The 21,095-nt window shown below is 42.3% G+C and overlaps 1 protein-coding gene across 4 annotated transcripts in view; it reads left to right on the forward strand.

Annotated features, from left to right (window-relative positions):
- Positions 1-21,095, forward strand: part of LOC134534853 (uncharacterized) — a 288,966-nt gene that overhangs the window by 229,376 nt on the left and 38,495 nt on the right. For all 4 annotated transcript variants that reach the window (XM_063373487.1, XM_063373486.1, XM_063373489.1 and 1 more), the window contains exons 3-6: positions 612-788; positions 2,031-2,138; positions 3,700-3,929; positions 8,514-8,736. In XM_063373487.1, coding sequence (XP_063229557.1) covers positions 612-788; positions 2,031-2,138; positions 3,700-3,929; positions 8,514-8,736 — 738 coding nt within the window. The remainder of the gene's footprint in view (positions 1-611; positions 789-2,030; positions 2,139-3,699; positions 3,930-8,513; positions 8,737-21,095) is intronic.

The following is a 21,095-nucleotide window of genomic DNA, read 5'->3' on the forward strand; positions in this document are numbered from 1 at the left end:
GCCAGTCGCCAGTAAGACTGTGATTTTGGCGCCGAATACATGCGTAAATCACATATAACCCTTTCCTTTAATATTTTTATGCCAGTGAGAATAAACCTGCAACCTTAATGTGTGTCTGGACATTTTTATCACTGTGCTTAATTTTCCAGAATTAAATTAGATTATACCTATATTTAAAGATAATATTCTGAAATTTTTAAAAATATTTTGTACCAAAAAAATACACGTGATTTATGGGGGGGGGGGGGGTAGTCTGAAACCTCACCACAAATCACTAGGGGGGAGGGGGGGGTTAAAAATTTGCTAAAAAAAATCACGTGATTAATGGACGACCCTTTTAGAAGAGTGAAAATAGCTTAAACCCGTGTATTCGTGTCTTTGGTCGGTAAAGATTCTTAAAACCACTCTCCATCAAGAAGGACATACGTCACACATTTACCTTCATTTCTCACGCCGTGTGATGTCGCGGTTGCGTTTCAAATCTCACGGTTGCCGTGTGTTCCACGAGAAGACTTGTGCTTAGAGGCGTTACCCGCACTGGAAGGCGCCAGCGAGAGTCCACGAGCGGGCGGGGGTCACTGACTGACCTGTGTGCGCGGACGCTGTTGCAGAGGAGTACACCAAGATAACGACGCCGCGCCAGGACGTGCTCTTCAAGAAGGGCTACCTGGGCCGCAAGCGGCCGACGCCCGCCCCCGAGCCCGCCGCCACCGCCGCCACCGCCGCCGCCCCCGCCGACGTCACGAACGGCAACCTGCGGCCCGACGGCAGCGTCGTGCAGAACGGAGGTGAGCCGGCGTCCTTTGGGCGTCCGTGACCCTTTATTTGTCCCATGTTCAGGCGCACGCAGTGGGTTGATGCGGGGATATACAGCCCCCCCCCCCCCCACCGAAATATATAAAAAATATATCATTCACACAAACAAAACAAAAAAAAAATTTAAAGCCAATTCCCCGCTACTTCCCTTTTTTCCCCCCGAAATAAAATTCTGCGGACGCTCGTGTCCATGTTGACAAGTGTTCTCACAGACAGGGAAAATCTGAAAAAAAAAACAAAAAAAAACAATGGAATTACAGGAGATTTAATATGTGTCTTCAAAAACCTGTAAAACTGAGGAAACTGATGACACGTTAGTGGCCCTTCTGGATTAGTTGTTATAAAAATTGTGTGTTCTATAAATGTTTTTTTTTTTTTTTAAGACCAATCAAATTATGGAAGCCAAGAAAATTTAGAAACAAAGAATTTAGTATTGCCTACCTACTACATTGAAAGGCAAAGTTTCAAATTTTATGACAGTAAATCATGGCCTTCCAATTATTGAATATTTCTGTGTCGTCTTTCGTAGGTTTAGTCAGGATTTTTTGGGGGGAAAAAGGGAGGGGATGAAGAATTTTAAAATTATATTTTGTATAGGTCCGTTTTTTTTATTTATGTAATTCATGCTGTGGATCTGAGTATTTCTTCTTGAAAAATGTTTAAAAAAAAATGAAAACGCATTAAGTATTATCTGAAAGTCTTAGATAAAAGTTTCCTTTTATGAAAGGTAGAACATTGCACTACCACTGATTATCATTATGTCCTAAATGCGTTTTTAAAGAAAATTCCACACTATAACTTTGCATATTCAGTGGCCATAAACACGTTTAAGTTGGTTAACGAGGTGTATTATTAAAAAAATTAATACAATCTGGCTCTTGGTATGAGGGGTGGATTGGGGTGGGGGGGGGGGGGAATTTGTCATTTCCCTACTCTGCTCCCAGTGGCGGATCCAGGATTTTGGTTTGTGAGGGGCTTGACCCAGCTGAGGCTAGGCTTTATCAAGGCAAACACTAAAACAATAGTGGACCCAGATGCTTTTGGAGGGGGCTTGAGCCCCTTAGCCCCCCCTCTGGATCCCCTTAGCCCCCCCCCCCCCTCTGGATCCGCTACTGTACTGCTCCTTCCTCCCTTTTTCGTCCTTCGCCTATCTCTCTCACGTGTTGGCACTTAACTTCCCGCCATTCAGTCCTGATGGCATGTGCTTGTTGCAGAGCCTCTGGACAACGACCAGGGATACGAGGTGATAGCCCCGGACGAACAGCCCCAGATCATCTACACCAACGGCTACGTGGACCACAGCGGCATATACTACATCAACGGTGAGTGCGGTCTCTATGCGCTATCTCGGCCAGCCGAGCAACAGAAGCCAAGCAAAACACGCGACTAACGCGAGAAATCCACGGTCGTTCATGAAGCACGGAAGTCGCCAGACCCCACTTTAAATAATTGTAAAACGATATTTCCTGGGCCTCTTTCGATGATTCATGTTTACATCGAAAACATGCGAAATGGTCGATAATTTTGAAATTTAAAGTATCTATTATTTTTATTCAATGTGCGTAAATTTTAACAAGTGAAAACATGACGCATGTAGTAGAATCATCATCATCATCATCATCATCGTAAGTTCTCGGAATACTTCACTTCAAATTTGAAAGGCGAAAACTCAAGCCAAAACCGTAAATAAGTTGAAGGTTTTAAGATGGCTTGCGTTGCGTTTATTTTTTACGCCATGCGTACTTTATTTAACTGTGTTGCGTTCTTGCGTTCTTGCGTTCTTGTGTAGTTTTTTAAACCCAGTCTGAAAAAAACGTACACGGAACATAAAAACGCAAGAAGAAAAGACGTTTTGCTGTCCGTCTGCCTATTGCACAGGGAGAGGAAACTTGACAAAAGGCCACCATGTGAAATTGTTTTGGAAATTTTTGACCATCATGATCATAGTTAACGGTGCGTGTTAAAATTGAATTTGTTACGCTTCCATAGTAATGCACTACAGAATGTGCGGATATTTTAAGTTTGAAGACTGAGGATGGTTACTGGGGAAAAAAAAATATATTACGATTGCGGAAGATTAATTTAATCGAACAATTTTTGAGTCCCGTTAAAGGTTTTGGCATTCCTAGATATAGTTACGCTCATCACTGAATCACTGACTCTGTGACGCCAAAGAGATATGTAGTATACATAGGAGACAAGCGTGTCATGGAGCATAAATATTAGCCTACTCCATAGAGATGTGTATAAAATAGAAAGTGGAAGTGTAAAATTAGAGTAACATTTGAAATACAGATATATGAGTGAAACACGCCTTGATTATTAAATAAAAGTGTTTGTTATATTAATTATTTTTCGATGGACGCCTTAGGCGCCTTATGAATAACAATGCCTGTAATTACTACTTCTCAGGAAGTTTAGCTTAAAAAAAAAACTTTTTTTTTTTTTAAAAAATCTAAATTTGCGTCACTGGGAATCTTTTGATATTTTGAATTTTGTACTTGTTCACTTTCAAAAATATTTTTATTTTATTTTTTAAATATGCTGATTATCTTTGTAGTTTATAGTTTTATTAAACAGAAAGTTGGTATATATTTTTTTAGTTTTTCATGTGTAGTAGCTAAAATATATTTTATTCTCGAAAAATTTTTTTTTGTCAGATTTGCTGTTTTGTAGTTACGCCATTTTGAATTTTTTTATATAATATTCTTATTTATTGGTCAGTTAAATTTTTTGTTGTATATTAAAAGAAAATTAATTTTTTTTAAATGAATTTTGGTGTATATTGAATGAGAGTGTTCTGTTGCATTTGTGATTGTTGAACGGGTGCCTGGCAAGCCCCTGGTAAGTAAGTAAGTAAGGAACGGGGGGATGATGCGGCAGGCGGCTACGAGCTGTACGACCCCTACTCGGGCGGCGTGACGGTGGTGGTGGGGCCGGCGCCGCCCTTCCCCGGGCCCGGGGGCGGCGCTCCGGTGCTGGCGGCGGTGCCCTGCCGCCCGCTGCCCCTGCAGCCGCTCGAGTGGTTCAACCCCGCCTTCGTGCCGTTCGTGCCCGCCCCCGCGCCGCCCCCGCCCCACGACCCGGGCAAGAGGTTCTCCGTCGACTCGCAGGTAACACTCCCCTTTTATCCACCCTTCCATCCTCGGCCGATCTCGGGCGCATGCCTTCAAGGGTTATTTTCAATGCAGTGGCGTATGTCCAAAAAAAAAAAAAACTGCATCGAACAGATTTTTTGGAAAAGTTTTTAGTGTTTTTTTTTTCCTTAATTTATATTATTCATTAAGCTTCCTTAATTTATTGTATTCAATAGTGTGGTCCCAATGTTTGGTGTAAAAGTGTTTTATTTTTATAATGTAGTGTAATAACACGAGTAAATTGCAAACCGGCCTAGTGCTGAATTTTGTTCGTGTATTAAATTAAATAAATAAATAAATAAAATCGAACCAAAATTCCCCGTTGCATGATTTCATTTAAAGAACGTATCTCTGTACCTCCCTTGCATACCATCATTTGCGCGCCATTTTACACCCGTGTAGAGAATATTTGTTGGTAATATTAGTAATTGAGTTCAATTTATAAAAAAAAAACTTTAAAATGTATTTTACATGGAATGTGATACTGAGCCTTTAATGTCTGGGAAAAAACTGAATCTTAACAATCATTGCCTGATTTTTTACAAACGTCAGCGGAATTTAAGGAATGCGAACTATTGCGTATTAATACGAAAAATTTATATTTACGAAGTCTGATGGGAAAAAAATTGTATTCCTATACGTTTCGGTAGACGTTGAGAAACTACTTACTCAAAAACTAAACTCGAAAGGTTTTTTTTTTGTGATCACTGTTTGAAGGAAGAAAAAAAAGAGGATAGGGTTTTTACTAGAGCTTTGCAATCAAGCAATACTACATGAAGCCATTAGCAGATAATTCGCACCTGTGTTATGGACAGCTCAGAACATTGGCTTGCGCATTGGGGAAACAACATCAAAGGACTTTATATTTCATATAAGTGATTGTGTTTAACGACGACAACGCTTTGGATTTTAAATCCCACTGATGTGCACAAACTCTCACTTATTCACAAACCACAAAATTGTAGCTCATAACCACTTGGACTGCAAATTCGATGCCTATCAAACTGAGAGTCGTTATGATGAGTCTCATCGAGGTCCTTTCTGTAGTTCTGGACAAGAAATTTTCCGCCAAGGAATATGTTCGTAAAGCTAAATTAAACACACACACACACACACACACACACACACATATATATATATATATATATATATATATATATATATATATATATATAGTAACACTTGGCTCCCGGTTCACGAAATTTAGTAGGAGTAATTTCATGAATGGAACGGAAATGTGTAACCACGATGCTGCCATCTGTGGCGGATGGCGCGAACCAAAGTTCGCAAAGCCAAAGGGAAACTTTAAAGTATTAACTTTTAAACGAATTTTAATATTGTTAACTGTAAGCGTTGTAGAGTGTTGGTTCAAACTCAAAATTAGAGCAACTCAAACAATTTTAAGATAGCGCATGCGCAAGTACTGCTTTGTTGTTTTCTCGATTGCAGCGCCACCTAAGCAAAATGGCGACGCTTGAGCGTAAAGCGTTTTTTTCTGCAATTTTGCTAAGACTGAATTTGTAATTTCAGTTCAACGTGCATTTCGTTTAAAGTTTGTGTCACCCATGTAGAAAAAAATATTCGCCGATGATATATGTGAATCGAGACGACAGAGCTCTTTTTCGCAGGCCTCCAAGTTCACCTGAAATAACGCCATGCGATTTTTTTTTCTCTTTGGGGCTTTATAATAAATCGTGAATACGTTCCGCCGCTACCTAATGATTATGCCAGAGTTGAGACACACAATTGATCTTTAGGTTTGTATATGTGCCGTATAACTAAAGGTGCACATATTGGACACTTTTAAGCAAATCAAGGTTAGTTTACCTTCAATATGATGTACCATTTGTTTTAGATAGTCTAATATCATAGTCTTATATTATTGAAACTGGGACATTATTTTATGTACAACCTGTAATTTTTAGTTACTAGTTCGAAAATATGTTAAATATATGTAATTTTTAATATACAGTGTTGCCAAAATTGTGCTATTTTTTAATTTATAGTTTTTTTTTAGTACGTAGTATGTAGGTAGTCACCAAGTTCTTTGAACAAAACTTGCATTTGGGGAAGAGCGGTGGTGAGTAGTGTGTTTGAGAACAAATAAAATCCCTTGAATCATAATCGAAATTTCTCCACCCACATACAATAATATTAATGTTTTTCTTTTTCAAAAAGTGTCGGTTATATAGTTACTGTTACGTGCTATCGCAACACCGCCACGCGAATCACGAGCTTGCTTTGTGGCGCGCAGCGATGCAGGCGCCTGGTGGTTAGGCCACCCTTCTACCTCTGCGGCCAGGGGTGTGGTGGGTACGCGGGCGGTATTCTTTTCATTGGCGACAGCCCTTTCTTGCACATCTAACCCATTAAAGAAAAAAAAATTTTCATTAAAACTTATTATTCAAAATAAAATGTCAAAGTACTCCAGCACAACATAATTGTAACTAAATAAAAATTAAATATCTTTACAAATATTTAAAATTACTAAACTCGCATGTTAATGTGTCAATTTAACGGATTCGCCTGAAGTTAAACATTGATTGGCTGTGACTAATATCATTGACGTTTAGCGTTGCTTACTTTTTTTATATTTAATTTTTTTATTATATTGTCAATAGTCACTCTTTTGACAATCATAAACCATTTCACTCGTATATCGTGTGCTCTGCGTTGATGTAGGCGAATTAAACAAAACAAACAATTAGCATGGCTCAAAATTTCGTTTTCCAGTTTTCCACCTATTTCTGAAATTCTATCACGATACCTCTCTTGCATTGGTCGTTCTATCAGCGATATTTTCAACGAATATTCGCCGAGTGTTTTATAATGGGGGTAAAAAGATAAAAAGATTACTTGCTCGACCTTTTCCTCCTATTTTATTACACCAGTTGAATATGTGTTGAAAATACCGGCGATGGAACAACAAAAAACCAAGAACGGTATCGTGTTTAAAATTTCAGAAATAAATAGCCCTTTTAAAGGGGCCCGCCTAGTCGTTAGAGTAATGTCGTTGGTTAGGCGGGATAATAAGTGCGACGCTCGCTGGTGCTTCTAGCGCGGTGTCGTCTCTAAGCGCAACGCTATACGAACTGGCGTGCAGTCTTCTTGTCTTGCGCAGGGCTACTTTGAGAATGGAGCGGTGGCCATAGCATTACGTGGCGGAGTAATGAAGGGAAAAGTGTAATGTAAGTCACTTGAGGGCTCTCAAGATTCTGTACGAGGTGTTTAATTTGCCATTTTCGTTCTTCTAAAATTTCGGTTAGAAAATACAGTTAATACATATTTTTCAACGAAGAATTTAACTCTTCTGTTTTTCGTATTTTCAAATAACTGAATGTTCGTAAAAACTACACGTATTTAGACTTCCGAGTTGTACGTTTCGTCCCAAATAAAGACGAAACTAAAGAAGAGTGTTCATACCGTGGACTTAAACTATTTTTTGAATGTTTTTGATAAAATACAAAGAATATTCAAAGTAAGTGAAATCAATGTCCGTCGATTTACGAAGATCGCTGGATGATATTTGTAACCAGCGTTCTTCGCAAACTGTAGATGAAAATTTTTGACGTGACAACGTCTAATAAATCGATGAACGCCGGCTGCACGCACGTAAAAGTGTCCCGTTACGCACATTGTCCCGTTACGCTGTGTCTCGTTACGCTCATTTTACGCTTGCGCCGCATCTCTCTCTCTCTTCCACTCGATTGGAACAACCATCGATTTGACTTTTTCGAGGCACATTAAACTTGAAACACTCCCATTCGTTTCCTACTTTTCCTATCATCGTCCTACCCTTAACAGAATAACACAGATTGTAAGAAGTTAAATAGCAAACATATATATAGAGTTATAGTTCTAATAATCTGTTCGTTAAAGTAATAAATATATTTGAATTAATGAGTGCAAATAAAAGTAAAAATTTATCAATTAAATTGTAGATTTCATTTCACTCCTTCTTTGTATCCATACAAAATAGTGATAGTTCAATAAAAAATGATTCAATTTTATTCATAAAAGTATGCAGTCATTTCATCAATGTTTAGTTATGACGTTGAAACGTTAAACTATCGTCCGTAAAACCGACTTTACAGACGACCAATTTTTTTTTTTTTCAACGGTGTACTCGTCCGCCCCTCGGCGCATCCTTGAATGGTTTCCGTGAGCGGCAGTGGCGGATCCAGAGGTTCACCTCGGAGGGGGCACTCCAGGATTTCAGAACAGCCAGAGAAAAAATGTCTTAAAATTACTAAATTTGCATTTAATCTACTCACACTACACATAACATCCTACCACCAGATTCTATGATTCTACTAGAAATCCGATAATTATATTAAACTATTTTATTGGTTCCAGAAACAAATCGTTTTTGTAGGCAATATTGAATGTAGCAGACAACTGGTTTTTCGGGGGGGGGGGGGGGGGGAAGGCACTTGCCCCTAGTGCCCCCCCCCCCCTTGGATCTGCCACTGGTGAGCGGACCCCACACCAGGCGGGCCGCGGGCCTAGGGGGAAGGAAGGCGCTGGACGCGGGGGTGGGTTTGTCTCGCGTGTCGGCAGAACTGCAGCCCGCAGAGCTCGGAGTCTACGGGGCCCCCCGGCAGCCCCCAGGAGTGCGAGGACGGCTGGGAGCCGCCCCAGTACCTGCCGCCCCCCTTCCAGCCGCAGGGGCACTCCGCCCCCGCTCCGGACCCCGTGCAACACCACCATCACCACCAGCACCACCAGCCGCACTACGTCTACCCCGGCTACATGTTCGGCCCGCCCGTCTACAACGTCAACGGTGAGTAGGCATGCTCCGGCTTATTGGTTTTCATATCTCCCAATGCAACATAGCAAAAGCCCTCAATGAACGAGATCTGACAACTAAGCTTGAGTAAAGAAAAAATTGCACAACGCAAGCACAGCTATGCGCCGCTTATGGTCCATCTTTTGGTGTCTTGACTTGGTCGCTGTGGTGGGTTAGGGGTCTCCCTAGGATGTGTGGATAGGGGTCTCCCTAAGAGCTGTGGATAAGGGTCTCCCTAAGAGCTGTGGATATGGGTCTCTCTAGGTGGTGTGGATAGGGGTCTCCCTAGGAGGTGTGGACACGGGTCTCCCTAAGAGCTGTGGATAGGGGTCTCCCTAGGAGGTGTGGGTACGGGTCTCCCTAGGAGGTGTGGGTACGGGTCTCCCTAAGAGCTGTGGATATGGGTCTTTCTAGGTGGTGTGGATAGGGGTCTCCCTAGGAGGTGTGGGTACGGGTCTCCCTAGGAGGCGTGGGTACGGGTCTCCCTAGGAGGTGTGGGTACGGGTCTCCCTAGGAGGTGTGGGTACGGGTCTCCCTAAGAGCTGTGGATAGGGGTCTCCCTAGGAGGCGTGGGTACGGGTCTCCCTAGGAGGTGTGGGTACGGGTCTCCCTAGGAGGTGTGGGTACGGGTCTCCCTAAGAGCTGTGGATATGGGTCTCTCTAGGTGGTATGGATAGGGGTCTCCCTAGGAGGTGTGGACACGGGTCTCCCTAAGAGCTGTGGATAGGGGTCTCCCTAGGAGGTGTGGGTACGGGTCTCCCTAGGAGGTGTGGGTACGGGTCTCCCTAAGAGCTGTGGATATGGGTCTCCCTAGGAGGCGTGGGTACGGGTCTCCCTAGGAGGTGTGGGTACGGGTCTCCCTAGGAGGCGTGGGTACGGGTCTCCCTAGGAGGTGTGGGTACGGGTCTCCCTAGGAGGTGTGGGTACGGGTCTCCCTAAGAGCTGTGGATAGGGGTCTCCCTAGGAGGTGTGGGTACGGGTCTCCCTAGGAGGTGTGGGTACGGGTCTCCCTAAGAGCTGTGGATATGGGTCTCCCTAGGAGGCGTGGGTACGGGTCTCCCTAGGAGGTGTGGGTACGGGTCTCCCTAGGAGGCGTGGGTACGGGTCTCCCTAGGAGGTGTGGGTACGGGTCTCCCTAGGAGGCGTGGGTACGGGTCTCCCTAGGAGGTGTGGGTACGGGTCTCCCTAAGAGCTGTGGATAGGGGTCTCCCTAGGAGGCGTGGGTACGGGTCTCCCTAGGAGGTGTGGGTACGGGTCTCCCTAAGAGCTGTGGATATGGGTCTCCCTAGGAGGCGTGGGTACGGGTCTCCCTAGGAGGTGTGGGTACGGGTCTCCCTAGGAGGCGTGGGTACGGGTCTCCCTAGGAGGTGTGGGTACGGGTCTCCCTAGGAGGCGTGGGTACGGGTCTCCCTAGGAGGTGTGGGTACGGGTCTCCCTAAGAGCTGTGGATAGGGGTCTCCCTAGGAGGCGTGGGTACGGGTCTCCCTAGGAGGTGTGGGTACGGGTCTCCCTAGGAGGCGTGGGTACGGGTCTCCCTAGGAGGTGTGGGTACGGGTCTCCCTAAGAGCTGTGGATATGGGTCTCTCTAGGTGGTGTGGATAGGGGTCTCCCTAGGAGGTGTGGACACGGGTCTCCCTAAGAGCTGTGGATAGGGGTCTCCCTAGGAGGTGTGGGTACGGGTCTCCCTAGGAGGTGTGGGTACGGGTCTCCCTAAGAGCTGTGGATATGGGTCTCTCTAGGTGGTGTGGATAGGGGTCTCCCTAGAAGGTGTGGGTACGGGTCTCCCTAGGAGGCGTGGGTACGGGTCTCCCTAGGAGGTGTGGGTACGGGTCTCCCTAGGAGGCGTGGGTACGGGTCTCCCTAGGAGGTGTGGGTACGGGTCTCCCTAGGAGGTGTGGGTACGGGTCTCCCTAGGAGGCGTGGGTACGGGTCTCCCTAGGAGGTGTGGGTACGGATCTCACTAGGAGGCGTGGGAGGCGCGAATCTCGTAGCAGCCTCGAGTTGCCAGTTCCGAGACCTCGCTTATCTAATACCCAAGACGGAGATATAGCCGGTGCTTGTGCGCAATTTTCGTACTTAACGTACTTTTTGTGTGTCTTCCAACCAATGGTTTGACTGTGTGTGTGTGGAGACACCGGGTTGTTGGGGTGGGGATAATTCGGGGATTCGCGGCGACCATCTTGGATTACGTCACTTCCGGCGGGCATCTTGGGTGACCTTGACCTTTTAACTCGACCTTTAACCTCAACCCCAACCAAATGATTTTTTTAATTTAATTCAGTGGAAAGATATCCGAATCTTTTTTTCGACGTTAACACAACCATGTGTATATAAAAAAAAGCTGTTTGCGTTTACAAAATTTCTTTTTTTGAAAACTTATTTTCTGGCAATTTTTAATTTGCACATGTACAGTCAATAGTTTGTAGCTTGCAGACTTGTACCTGACACTTGCTGTTTACTAATAACTTTGTACCTCGTTAAAGTCTTAGGTAACATTTACAAGAAGTTTACTAATAATTCTACTAGAAAGATGTTAAAATGAGTTAAAATTAATAAAAATAGATAAGTGAAATAGATTCGTAAATAAATTGATGCTGCAACTGAACATATGTTATTGGTAGCTGCTTTCAATTAAATGGGGATATTTTTGCCAAATCTGTGACAACTATTGAAAATCTATGTGGAACTCCTGTTGGTAACAACTTGTGATTAGAAAAGCTAATTTTTTTTTGCAATATTTGGTAATAACGAGACATGTTTCTTTGTGAAACAGGCCCGAACTGTCGCAGTTGGCTCGCTGATGATCCTCCATTTTCCAAATCTCCGTTTAAGATAAACCGGGCACTTACGAGTTCGTGTTTTACATGGAAATATCTTTTGTGAGCTTATTTAAACGTTTTCATTTAATTGACGTGATTTCCGTGTTCCAAAACTAGGGGTTATACCCACAGTACCGTTATTCCCTTTAAAAGATTGCAATAAATGTCGATAAAATGACCCAACTTAATTCTGTATTGACTTTTTAATTTTTCTCAAAATAACACACCCTACATAATATATATTCATGTTATTTTTTAATGTTCTAGTTACAATCATACTACGAACATGCCCTCTTCATTATTTTTACTTCCATTTCATGTATACAATTATGGAGTAGCTTATATCTTATACAAATTACATACAATTAAAAAAAAAACTTTTGATTGTTTGGTCCAAGCAACACACATTCTGTGCCAAGTACAACTTTGGCTTATCCTATTTTTTTTTACGAGCCAAAAGGCTGTGACGCTCGGACAGACACACATTGTGGCCGCATTTGTGTCTGATGCGTCGTTGTCGACTTATTGTCGAACAGTGGACGCGTGCTGGACTGTAGTACACGCACACAGGCATTGCCGAACCGGTATACCTTTGCCCTTTCGCGTATACAATGATGTGCCGAGCTATCGTGTGCGCTTACGTATTCTGTGGTTCAGACGATTCTAACTTAAAAATACCTCCGCATCTGCGACTTTATTTGCAGCTTTATTTGTGACACTTTCCTTGAGACTTTCATTGCTGGCTTTCATTGCCCTCCTATCCTGCACTAATCCACTTAATAAATTTTATTATTATAATTCTGGTATTGAACAGAGAACTGACGTTACCCAACAAACACTGTTATTTGCAAGTTCTAATCCTAATAAATCTTTAAGTGTCTTACCCTAGCCTTTTCCCTTTTATACTTATTTAATTTTGTAGCTTGACAAAGAACATATTTGTTGGAAACGGTGTGATCGTATCGTCAAGTGTAGTCGCCATCCTGAGATAAGCTTTCATTTTCTTCCCAGTATTTACGTGCTGGAACCTGTAAATCAACTCCATAAAATATTATATATGTTATTCATGCCTCGTCGAAGGCCAGTAATTACCACTAATAAATTTAAAAAGAAAATTAATTTGAGTTGGCGAAAATTAATCATTTTTAACCGTCGACGGAATATTGCTATCGTGCCGTTTATGCTTGCGCCTGCCTGCCGGCCAGTGGTTCTCAATAAATTACGTGGAGGATTTACTGCCGTTAATCAGCGTGCGGAAGGGAAAATGTTGCGAGTTGCTAGCCGGGAGTGGAGTTGGAACCAGCGTGCCGCTGGTCCCGGGCTGGCTTGGCGAGGCCTGTCCGGGACGTCCTACTGCCGGATGACGCGGGTAATGGTGGCGTGACACGGCAGGGAAGTACTAGCGGGGCTCTGGGGGTCGTTACCACAACGCCGAAATACCATAACGCCGAATGTCAAAATTGACCACAACGCCGACAGCTAGAAAACTGCTGTGTACCGCAACGCAGAAATAACAACTGAATTAATTTGTGTGTGTTTCTTAAATGTACCTTAGCGCCGAAATACCACAATAAAACCTAACCTTACCTAACCTAACCTAACCTAGCCTAGCGTAATATAACCTAACTTAACCTAGCCAATCTTAGCCTAGACTAGTCTAACCTAACCTAGCCTAACCTAACCTAGCCTAACCTAGTCAAACCTAACCTAGTCTAACCTAACCTATCCTAACCTAGTCTAACCTAAACTAGTCTAACCTAATCTAGTCTAACCTAACCTAGTCTAACCTAACCTAGCCTATCCTAACCTAGTCTAACCTAATCTAGTCTAACCTAACCTAGTCTAACCTAACCTAGCCTAACCTAACCTAGCCTATCCTAACCTAGTCTATCCTAACCTAGTCTAACCTAACCTAGTCTAACCTAACCTAGTCTAACCTAACCTAGTCTAACCTAACCTAGTCTAACCTAACCTAGTCTAACCTAACATAACCTTTGTGGCAGTCCTGCAATGACATTTTTCGGCGTTATTGCATTTCGGCGTTGTGGTACACAACAGTTTTCTAGTTGTCGGAGTTGTGGTATTTCGGCGTTGTGGTGCGTTCCCGGCTTGGCTCTGGGGCTCGCCTCGTGTTGGACTGACTGCACACTGTCCTTGGGCAGAACCTCAAACGGGTTGGATTCGCCGTCTCCTAGGCAGGGACGTAACTGGACTAGTTTCCACCCGGGCAACAACTCCTCTTGATCTACCCCCCTTTTACCTCCCAAACCAACATTTCCCCACAGCACCTCTTATCGCAATCAAATATTACTTCCACTGTGCCAAGATTTTTTTTAAAAAATATTTTACTTGCGTGGCAAATAAATAAATTTATTTGTATTACGTGAAAAGTACCAGATTTTTTGACGTGACGTCTAATAAATCGATGAACGCCGGCTGCACGCACGAAAAAGTGTCCCGTAACGCAGATTGTCCCGTTACGCTGTGTCCCGTTACGCTCATTGTACGCTTGCGCCGCATCTCGATTGGAACAACCATCAATTTGACTTTTTCAAGGCACATTAAACTTGAAACACTCCCATTCGTTTCCTACTTTTCGTATCATCGTCCTATCCTTAACAGAATAACACAGATTGGCAGAAGTTAAATAGTAAACATGTATAAAAGTTATAGTTAAAATAATCTCTTCGTTAAAGTAATAAACATATTTGAATTAATGAGTGCAAATAAAAGTAAATTTATCAATTAAATTGTAGATTTCATTTCACTCCTTCTTTGTATCCATACGAAAAAGTGATAATTCAATAAAAATGATTCAATTTTATTCATAAAAGTATACAATCATTTCATCAATGTTTTGTTATTACGATGTCACGTTAAACTATCGTCCGTAAACTGACTTTACAGACAACCAATTTTTTTTAATGTATTTTACGATATACATGTACGTATATTTAAATACTAATAATTCAATTCATCTGCCCTCCCAACATTTTTTTTTGTGTTCTACAGCTAAGATATTCAATTAGATATTTACAGGGAAAATATCTCTGCCATTTCAGCGTCCTCCGAAATGCGGCGCCCTTGGCACAAGCCACGTCTGCGCCCTTCTAGTTACGTGCCTCCGCTTAGGGCTGTCCGCGGACAAGAAGTGACCACACGGACGGTTTTGGTGTTGCGGTGTTGCCCCACGTGGCAAAGCTCCGTGCGTCATTTACAAACCGCTCAAGATATTTATTGAACGTGTTTGATTAAGATTAGCATTCGGTAGCCATTGCACTTATTTATATATATAATAAAATTATTTTAATGTTTTCTTCTTAACTTTTTTTTTGACTGTGAAGAAGACTTAATACGGGTGTTTTCACGGACAGTTATAGACGTAAAAAAATTCTAAACTGAATATCGTGGATTCTGACTGAATTATGACTTCAAGTGGTAAAGAGAAGTATTTTTACCGACAAGACGTCTGCACGCCAGTTCGGTGTCTAGCGCCGTAGAGGCGAAGAGGCGTGTGATAATGCGAGCCAATATCGCCCTTAATGCCCCCCCCCCCCCCCTGCACGAGCCAGGCTTGGCGAGCTGAAGTCTTGGTCTTGCCACTGACGGCGACTGGAGAGTTGCTCGTACAGCGTATAAAGCGGACAAAGAACAGGGGTGGGTACCTGCATGCTTACTACTATATATATAAAAAAAAAAAAGCAAGCCTGCAGAATACAGGGAGATCCCGGTTGGTATTTTTGTTATGTTGTTGGAAGTTATACTTTTTTTAAGAGCGCCATGAAACAATGACGAAGAGTGAAATTGTACACGATGTCCGCGCAACGTGCAACAAAAATTGACAGAATGACAAAAGACTACATACAAAAAAGTTATATTTGTGCCTTTAAAACATATACTTTAGTAATTCATATTGCGTACGTGTCCGTATAATTAAAAAAAATGTTTCTTGTGAATATTAGTAACATAAAATGTGTAAGTGAGGTTATGTTTCCGGATGTATAATTTGTTTGCATAATAAATTATAACAGTTTGAGTAGTTATTGATTTTAACTAATAATTAAAATTTATCTTGATTAGTTTACTAAATTTAATTTCATACATATTGTTTGTATTAATATTGAATAGATACTATTTAATTGTTTTTAATATGATTTTTTTTAATACTTCGCCTACCGTATTTATATTACTCCAGTCCTTTTATTATTATTTTATTTCTATGAATTATTAGTACTTATGCAAAACTAAAGTTAGTATTTTATGACGCCAAGTAAGTATATCTTACAACTCTCGTGCATAAGTACATGCATTCATTTTATGAAAATTATATTTTACGAATGCCCATGTATAGCACATATAAATAAATACCTTGACTTATAAAGTTAATGTAATCAAACCCACATATTGATAATAACTTTTTGAAAAAAAATGAGAAAAAATTTTTTTGCTAGTGATTTTTTTTATTTCGTTTTTCTGAATTCGGATACATTAGCGTATCCGAGCGGTTCTTCTGGGGTACCTCGGGTATAGACAAAAAGTTATTTGGGCGCGTGTACCCCCGGAATCGGGTACGTCTGGCAACCCTGGTTGCTTGTGAACATTAGTGTCAGTGCCCTGGGCCCTAAGTTGCGTCGGTAGCCTACAACTCACGTAGTTTCGGTTCCCTACCACGTTCGTGCAACTTCGGATTTCTCTCAAAAATTGAAATTAAAAAAATCTAAGGGTTAAGTTAGGTTAGGTCAGTCACAACATGCTTGTTTTCACTGGAAACTTCTGATTCAGCGGCTGAAGTGGCGTTAACACCAAAACGCAAAACTTCGGAAATCTTCGGAAATTCTTGCAGGGAACCGAAACTACGTGAGTTGTAGGCTTCCCCCTAAGTTGCGTGCAGGTCGCGTTCCTACTGTGGCGCGACGAACGGCGAGTGTCGCAAGCGCGAAGACGTCGTTGCACAAGGCGCGAGGCGCGGAGAGAGAGAGAGAGAGAGAGAGAGAGCGAGAGAGAGAGAGAGAGAGAGAGAGAGAGAGAGAGAGAGAGCGAGAGAGAGAGAGAGAGAGAGAGAGCGCTAGTGACGCCAAGACTCGTTAATCACGCGGCTGTCAAGTCTTTCCGCGCGGCGACGGGAGATACCAAGTCACGTGATCTCCCCTCCCTCCCCCCCCCCTACAGCCTCGAGCATGCCACCGGCACGCACCATCGGACCAAAAGACGCCATCTTTGTATCAGCAGCTGTTTATGCGCTAGCAAAATTTATATCGTTGCAAGTTACAGGAAAAAAAAAGAACATAAATGTAGTGTGTAATTAACCGGGGTGACTTGCACTGCAAAAATATTTTTCCCAATTATTGCCGTTGGTGTTCATATTCATTTGGTGTAATATCATGGGTGTAAAAATTCCCGTGCGTCTTTTTACAACTTTGTAATTAACACACGGTCGATATATTTTTTTAAAATATTAGTAGCAGAACAAATGCAGTTGATGTATAGAGTAGAATTTTTTTTATAATTAGTCCTAAAATAAAAGTAATGACAAAAAAATGAAAAAAAAATTAAAAAAATTAACACAGCATGTGAGACAGTGCCTCCAAAAAGTGTTATGTTCGTGTCTGGTGATGCAACGGTCTTTCTCGGAGAGGATCGTTGTTTCCGTTATTCCAGTCGAGCACGCAAAAAAAAAAAAAAGAAGGGGGGGGGGTGGGGGCATGGTTGAATCAGTCACTGTCGCGATGGTCTCCTGGACCGGCTGAAATGGTCCCGTGGCACATTTCTGTCAGAGAGGTCTGCGTTTGACGAACTCCCGCGTGTTCCGAGGCCGAACGTCTTCATCTTTGAGCTCCCTCGCTCTTGTCTTCGCCCCGCGAGCAAAAAAAAAAAAAAAAAATCTCGTCCTTTATTCTCCGCACGTGTGCATGAGTGAAAGATCCACTAAGCGTGGTAGGGGGTCCAGCCCCCCCTCTCCTCTGGAATCAGAAAGCCACCCCCCCCCCTCCCCACGGGTAAAAAACCCTTGGTCAGCAGATTTTCGCTCCTAAAAGTGATGCGTAGTGATAACTGCCAAAAAAATTTCGTTGCTGTTTGAACGATGCTCTCGTCGGATCATGGTTAATCCGACACGTCCTGAATGACAAGAAACTTACCACAACGTTACAGTAAAAATATATATACCTATATATGCGTGGAGTCCACAGAAGAGTCAGAAGACACAAGACAGAAGAGAAACTTTTTGGTTATTAGGTATGGATAAAGATAAGTTATTAATTTTTTTTATTGAACAAGAGAAAATGATTGAGAATTGTAAGAATGCGGGTATGACCTCAAATGAAATAAAATTGTATTTTAAAAAAATAAGTAAAACACACATTAATATAACATTCGATATTATTGTACTTTAAACAATTTTTAGCGTATTTAGAAAAATAAACAAACATGGCCACCGCCGCAGCCCAAGTACTCTGCTTCTAATGGGCTCACGGAGCAACGGCAACGGAATAGCTCAGGTATTGCCGAGATAATCCGTGTGCGGGTCCGTCTCTCCGTCTGCGTGATGTTGTAGAGACTCTGTTCCGTGATATCCGTCTCCGCTTACGTGATCCGTGAAGCGTTGCTGCTTTACACGTTAGGTGGTGGCGGGGGATCGAGGCAGCGCGGCCAGGTGGCATGGGGAAGCGGCCATGATCCAGCCGGTATCGAGGGAGGGTGGGAAGGATAACATCTCTCGTCCGCCCTGCCAGTAGTAACCTTGTTACGTACACTGGTCCCGGGGAATTGATGGGTGGGGGGGAGAGGCAGGCCGGGCATAACCCACTCGACCCCACTCGCCCGTTTCAGCATCCCCCCCTCCCCCACGTCTCCCCTCTTGCACCGTGCCGCGACACGCAGCCAATTTCACTCCCCCAACCCCCTAGACGCATCGATCCTCACGCGCCGTTGCTGATCCTCACTACCCCCCTACACCTTCACTCCATCACCCATGAAACACAGCGACGCGGTCGATGAACTGCCTGCCACGGCGCGGCGTCTGGACGCCGGAGTTGCCTTCCAGCAGTTTTTAAACTCTGCCACGCAGTTGGACTTTTCGGCGGAGGGTGTCATCCATCTTGCATCTTTCCATTTCCAAATATTCTTACACCGCTTGCAATGAAGCTTCCATGCGAAATATTTTGGGTCGACAAGGCATGGTAATTTTGCGTCGGCTACTTGCTTGATGTAAACACTTGAGTGGTTATCAAGATAATTGTAGTCTCCCCCGTGAAATAATAAGTTATTTCCTCGCGGCGCTTACAGACCAGAGCCTGTTGGTAAATATGTGGTTGCAACAAGGTATAGAGGGGTCTGGGAGGTGTGACTCATGCATTGGCGTGCCAACAATTGGGATAAATAGTTCGAAATTATAATTACAACAACAACAAAAAATGAAAAACTTTAAGATGGCGGTGCTTAATTCGGTAGTCGTAATTAAGTTATTCCGAGTTTTGGAACCCTGAATGATTTGTCTGGTCAAAGTGCTGTTGATGGTCGTACTGCAAACTCCTGCAGAAACTGTCGCGTCTGCTCCTTCCACAATGCACGGAAACTTAACAAATGTCAAACAGAGATTGCATTTCAAGGCTACGGAATATTAATTTACTAAAAAATAATAATACTTTCAGATCATAGCCCAAGCAGAATTTACATTGATAATAAAAAATGAACGATAAAGTAATAATAGAACACTATATATTCTTGTTCTTGAAACAATATTATCCGTATTTGGAACAAATAATCATGGCTACCAGCGCAGCCAAATACTCTGCTTCTATTGGTCGCACTTAGCAACGTAAACAGAAGAGCTCAGCATTGCCGAGCTAATCCGTACGGGTTCGTCTCCGTGCTATTGTAGAAGATCCGTTTCCGTTTCCGTGTTACTGTAGAACGAGATTAATGAAGCCCCGTTTGGGTTAGGAAACACCAAGCTAGCAGTTCCTGATTCGAAGAGTGACGTCGGGAAGTGTCGACACCTGAAGCGACGAGCGTGCGTCATCAAGCAGGCGCAAGCTGAACTACTGGCGCTGTTAGTTTCTTCTTGCGCCGGTAGGTAGCAGCAGCTTAAAAAAAATACCTCCATATCTTTCATATAGCTACAGACGCGCGCGCGCGCGCGGAAGCCTACGTTTCATTGACTCCCGATCAGTTCTAGGTTCTAATTTTTGCGCGTACAACCAGAGAACTAAATTTTGCTAGAATTTTATTTATTTAACACACTTTACAAAACCTAATGAAATTTTTTTTAAGTTTACAGAAACCGTAGAGGATGCACTAACGCGGTATTTAGGCGTCTGACTCGGGGTTAATGATTAGTAACTTTTCCGGGATTGTACCGGTGTTTGCTAAACTGCCAAATCAAGGTAGGTTGCATTAATTTTTCCTTTGAATTACAAATATTTTTTCATGATAAAATAACGTTTTTCGGAGCATTGGGTGAATTAATCGTGCTGTATTAATTCATTTTCCATAAAATCGAATGTATGTGCCTGCTTCATCATTCGTTGATAAAAAAAAAAAAAGGGGGAGGCTTTGAAAAGAATACCACTAAAGATAAGTAAAATGGTCTTATTTATTTTAATTATTTTAGCAAGTTACACGCCATATCATTCACGCCAGTTAGCAAGAAAGGAAAATAGAAAACACGCTTATTTATGCCTCTCCATTTTATATACATACACATTTATTTATTTATTTATTTATTTATTTATTTATTTATTTATTTATTCCTTGCTTTCCTAGCAGCCTGTCTTCTGAGCCTCACTTTCCATTATCCTGATAATCTCCTTCCCTTATCCCCCGGAGTTTAGAAAATATTTTGCCTCTTCATTTTCGTTTTTTTTTTTTTTTGTTACTTACTCGGTTATCAACGTGAATGCTATCGCGCCACCCTCCCATTTTCATCCCGAATTACGTAGCTTACTGCAATACACAATCCCTTCTTACAAACTTACCTTAGGGCCATTCATCACTTGTTTCTCTGAAATTTCTCGTGCATTATGGTGTGTGTATCGGCGGAAAAGAATTTTTTTTTTTTTTGAGAACCATGGTCGTTTCACATTTTGTTGTTGCCAGTCTCGCAAACGAAAATGATTTATGAAAGTCAAAAGTTTTTTTTTTCCTTTTTCCAATACCGATTTTATTTTCCTTCGGGATAGTTCAAAAGACCCCTGGGAACGATTGCGAAAAAAATATTTGTGCTAAGGTGATTAAAACGAAAATTCATTTTAGTTTAGTAAGACGTTGCGATTTGAATGTGTGTGGTCACGTATTCGTCTTGTCACAGATTGTCTGTAAACAACTTCTTCTCGTTGTGTGTGTTGGTAGTGTTCGTAAACAAACATCATGCGATGACTTGCAAGCAACAGGTCGTACTACCGGTACGAATATTGGGAATCGTCATATTTGAGCAAAATTACGTGACACGGACTGTTTATTATTTAACACGCCTCTGTGGGAATCCAAGCGGTGACCCGATATTTTTTTTTATTTGCTAGAATACTATTAGATACT

The sequence above is a fragment of the Bacillus rossius genome, chromosome 8 (assembly GCF_032445375.1).
Source record: "Bacillus rossius redtenbacheri isolate Brsri chromosome 8, Brsri_v3, whole genome shotgun sequence".
Taxonomy (NCBI): domain Eukaryota; kingdom Metazoa; phylum Arthropoda; class Insecta; order Phasmatodea; family Bacillidae; genus Bacillus; species Bacillus rossius.